The sequence below is a fragment of the Cricetulus griseus genome, chromosome 6, assembly GCF_003668045.3.
Source record: "Cricetulus griseus strain 17A/GY chromosome 6, alternate assembly CriGri-PICRH-1.0, whole genome shotgun sequence".
Classification (NCBI taxonomy): Eukaryota; Metazoa; Chordata; class Mammalia; order Rodentia; family Cricetidae; genus Cricetulus; species Cricetulus griseus.
This window is the reverse complement of record NC_048599.1, coordinates 89,878,946-89,890,858: the sequence shown is the minus strand read 5'-3', so window position 1 is coordinate 89,890,858 and position 11,913 is coordinate 89,878,946. Positions and strand designations below refer to the sequence as shown.

Sequence of the window (11,913 nt, the reverse complement as noted above, 5' to 3'; positions counted from 1 at the left end):
ACTCAAGGCTCTGGTTATAAAAGGAACAAGTTTCTCACTATCTCCTTGGCTTGTTGCCAAGTGATGGAGAAGTCCTTCTTTAAACCTTTGCTATCTACATGATGCTTTTTATGAAATTCTGAGGCTTTTAGCACAGTGCCAATTAATAAACGAACAATCTCATCATTGCCTTGTGCCAGTGGGCATGGCAGACCCGTATGGGATCTGATATGCATAATTACAGTGGATTACTTCTGTTTCTGATTGTTTCCTGTAATTGCAAGAACAACGAGGTTAGTTCAGTATTATCAGGGACGAATTCTACAGTCTCTATGTGTAAGACAACTCTGTATATTGGGAATCAGTAACTGTATTAAGAGGTTCTGTAAAATCCATAAGCACCATGAGAATTGCATATAATTCTGCTTTCTGTAGAGATGTGTTCAGACTTTGAACTACTTTACATACCTCACCTGTTTTATAACCAGCCTTACCTGATTTGTTAGCATCAGTGTAGAAGGTAAGAACTCCAGAAAGGGGAGTTTGTCTTACAATGAGTGGAAGAATCCAGACTGTCTTTTTAATTAATTTAATTCTGTCGGTTTTGGGATAGTTGTTACTAATTGTTCCCCAAAAGTCAGTAAGAGCTATCTCCCAATATTAATTATCTTTCCAGAAGGAGGAAATTTCATCATTAGTTAAAGGTACTATAATTTCTGCTGCATCTTTTCCAGTCAGCTGACGAAGTCTTAGTTTGTCCTTTAAAATCAAATCAGAAATCTTTTTTATATACGTCTTTAACTTTTTATTCTGCTTATGTGGCAGAAATATCCATTCGAATATAGTGTCTTCCCTCTGCATCAGAATTCCAGAAGGGTATTCTCTGGATGGCAAGATAACCAGAATGCAGTCTAAATCAAGGTTTATCTGATCTACATATGTATACAATATTCTGTTTTCTACCCATTGTAACTCTTTTTCTGCCTCAGCAGATAATATTCTTGGACTGTTTAAGTCCTTATCACCTTTTGGTGCCATCTTTAAATGCTTTAAGTCATGTCCTTCTACACCAAAAATCGTCTGTAATTGAGAAATTTCTCCTAGTAGCTTTTGAAGACTGTTAAGAGTTTGATAGAGGTCCCTTCTAATTTGTACCTTCTGTGGTCTAATTCTTTGTAAGTTTATCTCATATCCTAAATAGTTAATAGAATCTCCTCTTTGTATCTTTTCTGGGGCAATTTGTAAACCCCATCTAGGCAGAACTTCCTTCATCATTTTAAACATATGTTCCAAAGTTTCCTTATTAGAATCCGATAAAAGAATATCATCCATATAATGATAAACAAGAGATTGTGGACATTTTTAAAGAATTATTTCTAAAGGTTGTTGTACAAAGTATTGACACAAAGTAGGACTATTTAGCATCCCCTGAGATAAAACCTTCCATTGGTATCTCTGAACTGCCTATGAGTTACTAAGAGATGGCACTGTAAATGCAAATTTCTCTCTACCATTTTCTTGTAATTGTATAGTGAAAAAGCAGTCCTTCAGGTCAATTACTATGATTGGCCATCCTTTAGGCATTAAGGACAGCAGTGGCATTCCAGGCTGTAGAGAGCCCATAGGCTGAATTTCCTTAGAAAGCCTTTATCCAGTAACTGATGGAAATGAATGCATAGACCCACAGGTCAAGCTCAGGGAATCCTATTGAAGAGAGGGTGGAAGGATTGTATAAGCCAGATCAATCAAGGGCATTAATAGAAAACTCACAAAACAACTATCCTTGGCTCATAGGAGCTCACAGAGTCTGAACAAATAATCAAGGAGCCTACACAAGACTGACCTAGGTTCTCCACATACATGTGGCAGTTGTGGAGCTTGGCATACTTGTGGAACTCCTAATAGTTGGAGCAGGAGCTATCCCTAATGCTTTGGATGGCTTTTGGGAACCTATTCCTCATATAGGGTTGCCTTGCCCAGCCTTAATTCAAGGGAGGTGTTTAGTTCTCCTACCGCTTGATATGTCATGCTTTGTTGATACCCATGGGAGGTCTGTCCTTTTCTGAACAGGAACAGAGGAGGAGCAGATTGCAGGGGGCAGAGGAGAAGTGGGGAGAGGGAATTAGAGAATAGGAGGGAGGGGAAACTGCAGTAAGGGATGTAGAATAAGTAAGTAAATTTAATTAAAAAGTAGTTGAGGCATACCACTTTGAGAAGATACCATATTAATAGCAATGTTCTTTAATAAATTTTTCTTTGGTATGCATTGTTCTACATTCAACGTTACTTGTACAAGCTATAGTTTGTTTACATTGTGTGTATGTGTGTGCATACACAAGAAAATTATGTTTTAATACAAAACTTATTAGAGTGGACCCTGATGCATGTTAAAACAAAATAATGTCTTTGAAATATTACATCAAAGAAATTAGTGTCACTTCTGAGAATCAATTTTGCAGGCCAAAGATAAGAACTTGTAATGAGAGATAGCTAATCAGTCTTTTCTCCACGATACAATTAACTTGTAGAGTAGAAAACAGCTTAACTCCCAAGATCATTGCAATGCCAACCATGTTTACAGGTACACAAAACACACACACACACACACACACACACACACACACACACACACACACACACACACACACACATCGTGTGGATAGCAGACAATGATACATCTGGTCCTGATAGTAGTTTGAAATACAGTCTGATATTTGTATTGAGCCACCATGTGATATAATTTTACAGTAAAACTTCAATAAGAACGAGTGAGTTGATCTTGACTCCATTGTTTCTGCCACTTGGTGATGTTGAAACTAGTGGCATGAGTTACTTTTATTTCCTGGAATTCATGTTTGGAACCAGATAGATATAGGCTGTCTGCAGTGATTTCTTGCTCCAGTGAAGGTGGCATGGAATAAAAATGCTGCAGAGATGATGAATTCTAATGAACCAATCCATGTGGATGCTGCAGCATGTTTGCTTCTCACTTGGATGTGCAATTTATTTTCTTTCAATGATGTTATATTCAATTGATTGAGAAGTTCATACAAAATATTTTTATTATATTCAAACTCTCTGTCCCAAATCTTCCCTGTTATAAATCTACTTCCTTAATACACTCTCAACTTCCAATCCTTTGCTTCTAAATTCCATCCAGTCCAATTTATACTGTCTAAATATTTTTGGGTGTGGGATCATCCCCTGGAGCATAGGTCAAACTGTTAAATAAAACCAAGTCTCTCGAAGTAGATATCAAGTCTTCAGTTAGGGGTGGGTCTTTGTTCTCAAATCTTCCCACCATGCTTGTTTGAGAGTGTCTCTGAGCACAACTTAGTGCCCATATACATACTTGGGGGGGAACCCTAGAGACTCTAACCAGTTTCAGAGATGTATTGAAACTGTTTTGAGCTGTTTACTTTTTGAACTTTAAGGAGAGTTTCCTACTAGATGGAATACTTCACCGTACCTTAGAAATCCTATTGTTTTACCTTCCTGTAATTGTTCAGTGTCTTAATGAACCCTCCTCTTAGTTGGAATGTTTGTCCCACAACAAAATATTAGTTCAAACAACTCTCTAGAGAAGAACAAATTGGTCTTCTATTCTACAGTGTGGTCAGCACACTGCTCAACACTCTCATCTATAGCTTGAGATAAAAAGATCTCAAAGACACCTTCAGGAACAAAATCACTCAACTATAGACAAACTTGTATGTTTATGAACTTCTCTTACATCCAACTTGTAATCCTCTGAGCAATGACTTGTTGAGCTAATGACTTTTCATTATTATTGTTCTCCTGTTGTATGATATAAACCATTTAGTGCACATATGTTATAGCATTTGAGAGTTTTTTTACTTTCCTATAGTGTATTTTTAATCTTATTAAAAATTGATTTCTTTGGAATACTTATGAAACAATTGTGGGGAAATAACAGAATTTTGGTGATTTAGTTTGATTTTAAATTTGTAAGGCCATTGCAACTTGCTAAAGATTTAGAATGGTGAGATTCCTAAATTTGTGAGCAAGATTTTATAATTACATATTAGTAAGGTATTACTTCTAATCCTTGATAAACCACACATAGAGAATAAAAAATCTTATAAACTATACCAGTTTTTACATAGTTGCAACTTTAGGCAGAATAGTTGAGAATTTCTCCAACTTTTTAAAGAAAAATGAATACTTTTACTTATATGTTATCCTAACAAATGTGTTGTCTCCTAGGGAGGGCAGGTTCTTCATAAAAATCCTCCCTCAATGATGCATTAATACAACACATCAGAGGAAAATAATGACTTTAGACCATGAAACAAATAAACCACCAGCAGCAAAGTTTACTGGTAAGGTCCACTCTTCTTTCTTTGTATTTATCTTACCTCGTTTTCTCTGTAGTCTTTACCAGTGTCTTTAACACTAACAAACCCTGACAAAATTGATTATGCTGCTGCCAGAAACATTGGTGGAACAAATACATCACTAAACATGCAAAAACCATGTCTGGCTATGGCAAGTTCTTTATAACCGCATCAACTCAATACCTCAACTCTAGTGGCCAAAAACAGACAGAACACCTCTGCCCTTAAGTAGTTTTCAAGAACCAGCTGAAATCCTTTTTGTATTCAAGTTACGTTAATAAATGGAGTGGGCTGATCAACATGTTACTTAGGGATTGTTTCTTCTTCTTCTTCTTCTTCTTCTTCTTCTTCTTCTTCTTCTTCTTCTTCTTCTTCTTCTTCTTCTTCTTCTTCTTCTCCTTCTCCTTCTCCTTCTCCTTCTCCTTCTCCTTCTTCTACTTCTACTTCTTCTTCTACTTCTTCCCCCTGCTGTATTGTTTTAGGATTGTGTGAGGTACTCCCTTGGGGCAACTTCTCTGCCACACCTTCAGGCAATTTCCAAATATAGGTTCAGGTCAATGGAACACTGTAAACTCAAAACTAGTATTTTTAAATGGAAAATTTTAATTAAGAAATAACTGAATTTTTAGTACATGTTTGGTTTGTATATAATCATATTTCAATATCATGTGCATGAATGGAGGTGAATGTTTTCAATTGGAGGTTTCTTGCTCAGAAATTAAACTTTTTATAGTTTGAAAATTTTATACATATACTCAATGCATTTTTACCAAATCTACCCCTGCATTCTCATCAATAATTCCTTCAATACATACCACCCTTTTCCTTCCCCTGTTCATGTCCTCTCTATTTTTGTTTTAGAGTTACTGAATCCACTTAGTATTGTTTTTATATGTTTGAGCATAGGACCTTCTATTGAAGTATGGTAGTTGTTCAGTGGCTGCATCCCTGAAGATAACTTATTCTTTCTACTCCAGAAGCTATCAAATATCATCCGTTTCTCAGATATTGGTAAGAGTTCATGATTCTCCTCCACTGTCCATGCTGCAGTTTTGGATGGCTTGATCTTGTGCAGGTATTGTGCTATAATTGGTAAAATGGGAACATTTTGAGCCTATTAAAATTCAAAACTATAACAAATAGCTACTCATACCACATGAGGAGTATTAGATACAAGTTTCTCATTCTTCCCTTTTCCCATGACATTTATTTTCTCTTACAAGTGTGTTCCCCCTCTCTTTCTTTAAAATTAATTTTGACATTCCATATTCATATTCATTGTTATTGAAGAGTCTGCTAGTATTTGAACATAAAAAAATTAAGGTACATTCCCTATCTGCCATCATTTCATAGGATATTTCCTTCATAGCTCCATAATAGCCATTATTCAAGGACCATAATTGGGTAGTTATTAGGAAGGAGAACTTCAGTCATCTATGACATATGACATGCTTTCTTATCTCACACTCAACTCAAGTTCTACATTTTAAAAACTGTGTTAATATTAACATAAACCTAGTTCCATCATTTGATAAAAGTAAATATGAAGTGTATATGAGCAAAGTTTATTATATACATACATGGATATATTACATAGTAGCTCATTATTTATTACACCAAAGCCAAAGCCAAAAGCAATTTACACTTTTAAAGAAAAAATATGAAAATTTCTTGGTCAAATTTCAAATAATAGAAAAAGTTTATACCAAGTTTCCCAACCTTACCCTCAAATAGTTTGTTGTCACTTAGTCCTTGCTTGCCAAGTGTGCATAAACTTAGATGTTAGAAGGAGCTAACTTGAAGAGTTTTCTGAGAGCTTCCTTTACATCTTTATTCCTCAGACTGTAGATCATGGGATTCAACATGGGGAATAATACAGTATAAAAGGTGGAAACCATTTTGTCCCTCTCTAGGGAGTAACTGGAACTTGGGCGAGAGTAGATGTAGAGAATGGAGCCGTAGTACAAGGTCACAGAGATGAGGTGGGAGGAGCAGGTGGAGAAGGCCTTGAGACGGCCCTGGGTGGAGCGGATTCTCAGGATGGCAGCAATGATGAAGAGATAAGAGGCCAAGATGAGAAGGGTGGGAGTAATGACATTTGAGGCTAGGAGGAAGTACAGCACAGACTGGTAACTCTCCCTGACATCACATGCCAGCTTTATGAGAGGTGGTACATCACAGAAAAAGTCATCAATGACATTGTCACCACAAAAGTCCAATGTGAATGTGTTGCTGGTTAATATAATTGCATTGACAAATCCTCCTGTATAGGAATACATAACCAAAGAGAGGCACAACTTCCTTGACATGGCTTGAGCATAAAGCAGGGGGTTGGAGATAGCTGCATAGCGATCATAAGCCATGGCAGCCAGTAGGTAACATTCACTATAGGCCAATCCAGCAGAGAAGAAGAACTGAGACAAACACCCAGCAAAGGAGATACTTTTGTCTTCAGAGATGCAAGTCACTAGGATTTTTGGAGTGTAGACAGAGGAATACCAGAGATCCAGAAAAGACAGATTTCCAATGAAGAAATACATGGGAGTGTGGAGCCTGGAGTCATTGCAGATCAATATGATAAGTGTAGTGTTTCCTAGCAATGTCAGAGAATATACTCCAAGGAACAGAACAAAGAGGACCATTTGCATCACAGGGTCTGTTGAGAATCCCAGCAAGATGAACTCAGTCACTGTGTGGTTTCCCCTCTCCATGCCTCAAGGAATGTGTGCCTGGGGGTACAGAAGAGTTTAGGTAACTTTATGAGTATGAAATGTGGATAATGTTTTTGATAAGCTCCTATAACATAAGCAGCACCAGTGGAAAAACTTATATTACTTTTTGCAGGTGATAGGAATATCCAAGTTTAAATATAATAATTTCAATGAATTGAATAGTAAGGATGCATCTATATGTAGTAGCCCCTTCTGTAATCCCAATAGTAGAAAAACAGAAGCAGAATGATTACAACAAATCTGAATTTTGCCTAGGCTACCTACTAGTTTCAAGTATAGCTGGATTCAAAGTGTGAGATATAGATTGGAAAAATAAAAAATAATGTTAATGTTGACATAGAAGATTATGAGGAGAATGAGAAGAATCAGGTAGAAGTAAAAGAAGAGGAAGAAGACAAGACAACAATGATGAAGCTCATTATAAGACTTCACTGACAAGGTTAAAGATATTTGTCAATCTTCCAAATGAAAAACATATCTTCAAATTTCTGCTGAAATTGGCATATAGGAAATGTATGAAACCCATCATTTCTGTGGAGATGATAAGACTCAGCAATCCTGGTGACCTGAGTTTCATTCCAAAACAGATGTAAAGGTGAAAGGAGCTAGAATGCCATAATTTTGTCTTCTGACTTCTACAGACAACCCAGTACTATGTGTACTCACACATCATCAATATACACACATCAAAAAGGAATTCATATTTTTAAAAATAAAATAATTAGATTTGCAGAGATGGCTTAGCAGTAGGTTAGATTCTCAGCCACCCCCATGGTGGCTGGCAATCATCTGTAACTCCAGTTCCTGGGGACCCAAGACATCTTCTGGCCTCCGATGATGTGTGGTAAATGGATATTCACGGAGGCAAAACACTGATATACATAAAATAACAATTACAACTAGCCTTATATAATAACCTAAGTGTTCAGAGGTAACACATGGGACTTGTTGGTAACCAACAGCTCTGTAATTGAACAATTGAACAAGAAAGAAACCATGCTTGAAACTGGAAACCTTCACTAAGTGCTAGTGAGGTCATGGATCTTGGAGGAAAGTCTACATCCATTGCTTACTAAACCAGCAAATTCCCTAACAACAATCTAAACATTTGCCCTTATACCTCAATATAAGTGTAGTTCTCACCTCTCATGAAAGAAATTATCTTTGAAATAGAAGGAGACTACTACAGAAAACCACATCAATCAAAATGCAGATTTGTGGAGGCAAGTCCCAATGTATACATCTGAAAAAATATTTCCATACCTAAGGCTCCAGGAGTGTTATGGAGGAAGGAAAGAAAAATTGTAAGAGCCAGAGTTCCAGGGAGCTTGCTGTGAGACTGTGTCTCCCAGTAATATCAGAAGATACTTTCATAAAGTCTCACTGGCATGACTGGCTATGAGATGAACAGAAACAACGGACATGCCAACTTGAGGCCTCATCCCTACAAACAGAACTACAGGCCATTAGGGAATCCTGAGAGTGGAAGAAACACTCATACCCCGGGAAGAGCACACGAGTTGTCTGTCCATTATCAAATGTTCAGTCCTGAAAACATGCATACAATGACATTATACAGACACAATAGTTTATATTTAGGAATATATGCATATATATGTGAATGTAAAACAATAGGAAAAGAGTCTATGAACTTGAATAGTTTACAATATTATAAATACTTGAAAAATAAAAGTGCAAATGCACTTCATAATATAACTTTCAAAAACATAAGCTGTGCGCAGTGCTTTGCTTTAATGTGATGCTAAGAATTTCTATAGTTATCACAGATGGCTTACTTATGTAGCCCTAAATCTGATTTTCCTGAATAATACAGAGCAAAATGTTTTTCCAAAAGTTTCAGGAACATTTAAATGAAACATTACAGATAAAGTCCTTAGTGTCTCGTCATTGAAAATAGCTGTCTTTTGATGCTACACAGTTGGAATATGCTTAAAATATTTCATGTAGTCTGATTTTCACTTGTTATCTTCTTTCTTCTTCTACTTATTCATCAACATTTATTTTCCTTTCTACCAATACCTCTTCTGCATTGCCATTGTCACAGTGACCTGACTAGAGCTATGCCATTTCCTATTGATTCTGACATGCCTCCATGTCTTCATGGGATTATTATTGTAGAATAAGTAATTAGGCTGCAGAGAGCTATTTTTCAGATTCAAGACATAATTCTTATCACTTGGAATACAATGTGTACAAGTTATCCTGGATTACAAGTTGAAAAATAGAGCATGTATTTTCTTGAGGTTGAGGTTTCCTCTGACACTGGGTGCATGAGAAAAAGACTGGCTTTGTACAAGAGGCTTGTATCAGTAGGGACAAGAAAACCATGATAATTGAAAGCATGCACTAGTCAGTCCATGTGATAGCCTTCCTAGCAAAAAGTCACATGTTTTTATTACTATCTAAAGATGAAATAATTTTCCATTCAAAATGGCTAAAATGCAGCCTTTAAAGATTGTTTCTGTTGTCAGAATTCTAAACTAAGTGTACGATTGAGGCTTCTATAAAGAATAGCTACTTTAAATTTGTCGTGATTCACTTTATCCCAGTGTACTCATCTCTGCTACTTTATCTCCCATCTCATTTGCTCTTGAGATATTCTGAGGCTGTCTCTTTGGTGATGGCTCTTATATTTCTTGTTTGTACAATTAGTCTTTTACTGAAAAATTTTCATATTGAAATTCTACTTCTCTAATAAAGTATCAGCAGAAAGTTGAAAAACATATCTTGTTCTCTGACACTTACCACATATTTTCATCAAAAAGCTGTTGTGCTGATTTTAGGAACAAATACAGAATAAAAAAATAGTAATTTACAAGACTTACCTAGTTTCACCAACAATATCATCTTATCTGATTTTAAACTGGCTCATCCTTTACCCAAAAAGCTTTTATGCCAGTTCTGCATTCCCAGAGTTGTAGATTGTTGAAAGCCCTCAGGATTTCACAGCCTGCAGGGAAGGAACTCACAGGACAATTAAAACTGTATGTTGACAAATTGGGTATTCTTAAATATGATGGAGAAAAGTTTTTGGTGACTATGTTACCCTGGTGAAAAAAAAGTGAATCAATTATAAATTCTTTTTCATTCTCTCTTAATTTGTGTAGATAATCTAATACAAATGCATATTTGCATATTTTGGTATTCTTGTTAATTATCAAATTATGCATATCCCTTCTTGGTGATATTTCTGTTTGTTGTCTTTCCAAGTACATTCTACAGTTTCCCAATATTTTTCCCTGTACCTTTAAAAATGTAGGTCACAGGAACTCTCAGTGGATAAATCCCATAATTATTACACAATTCTTTCTGAACTCACTAAAACATATATATTCCTTTGTAGGACTTTTCAGTTTCTTTTGTTTGTTTAAGGGTTTGTTTTTATTATAATTTTTTATTTTTGGAAATTTCATAATGACATATGATCATAGCTATTTTCCAATTTCCTTCCTATACCTGCCCCAACATGCCCCTTAACATATGTCTGTCTCAACTTCTTGTTTTTTAATAACACACTAATTCAATTAATGATCTCTCCCTCTGTGTGTGTGTCTCTGTCTCTGTCTCTGTCTCTGTCTCTGTCTCTGTCTCTCTCTCTCTCTCTCTGTGTGTGTGTGTGTGTGTGTGTGTGTGTGTGTGTGTGTGTGTGTGGTCATGATCTAGGACACAAGAAATTTCCCAAGGGAACACCCTCAGAAAGAATGTATTCCCTACTCCAGCAGGTGTCTACTTCTAATAGCTTCTCATTAAGAGCTAGGACCTGAAAATCTTCTCATCCATCTAAACTGAAGGGTTTGTTGACTTAATCTTGAGAAAAGGACTTATGGTAATTACCATGCCTATTAAGAGTTCACAAGTGTGATATCTCTGTCACATACAGAGTCTACCACTTGCGACACTCATCTTTATCCTACAATTCTTGCTTTCCTTCTGCCTCCTCTTCCGTGACAGTTCCTGAGTCCTGTCAGGGAGGTGGTAGTTGTGAAAATGATGTCCCATTTCCAGCTGAGTACTTAACTCTTCTTCTTAGAACTTCCACCGATTATATGTCTCTGTAACAGCTTTTTAATAAAATCTTATTTAATGGATTTACTAAATTGGTCATAGTTCTGTCTGGTTTATAAGTGATGATAATATTCCTAGAAGGAGTCCATGAAGATACCACTCAAATGCAATTTTCCCCACATTTTTGATGATTATGTGCAGAAGCTTGTATTGGGGAGAAATGAGGTATATGAACTTTGTAACTTAGTATCATAAAACTTATTTTAAATGCATCATTATGATACAAAAGATCCATGAAAGATACTGAGAATTACCTCTGTTGATATGCATTAATTTAGATTAGAAATCTTATGCAGAGGTAACTCTGTACCAATTGTCTCTAAGTAATCCCAACAGACTCATTTGTTCTTCAGGTTGAACTTTGACTGAACTTTGGTTTGTCAATGTGATCATATGAAAAGGAGACAGACATTCCTTTGTCCTCCCTCCCCTGGGGAGAAGAGTCTTACAACAGATAGTAAATTCATTTTTTAAAATACAATTATGTCTCCATGGCATTAAAAACTGATCAAAATGTCATATGGATGGAAATTATTTTAGCAAAGGTGGATTTATATGAAAATTATGGTGAATGAATTTGTTTCTAGAAAGACTGAAGTGTGTGGGTGGATGTTTTCATAATTAAAAAAATAAAACTAGAGAGCTTTTACAAATTGTGAGGTTTCCAGTAAGATTCTAGAGTATTGTGGCCCTTCAGTTGTTCTGATCCAAAGAAAAATTTGGTTTCTGGAGATAGGCTGAGAGAGAGAGTGAAGGAA

The 11,913-nt window shown here is 36.1% G+C and overlaps 1 protein-coding gene across 1 annotated transcript; it reads right to left on the bottom strand.

Moving 5' to 3' along the window:
* Positions 1-6,112: 6,112 nt before the first annotated feature.
* On the bottom strand, positions 6,113-7,048 carry LOC100756552 (olfactory receptor 1013). Its single transcript, XM_035446056.1, has one exon. It carries the CDS (start codon positions 7,046-7,048, stop codon positions 6,113-6,115), a length of 936 nt encoding a protein of 311 aa, XP_035301947.1.
* Positions 7,049-11,913: the final 4,865 nt, after the last annotated feature.

Bases quoted from the DNA above. Each gene is read 5' to 3' on its own strand.
- LOC100756552 (XM_035446056.1), bottom strand. From the start codon at position 7,048: ATGGAGAGGGGAAACCACACAGTGACTGAGTTCATCTTGCTGGGATTC.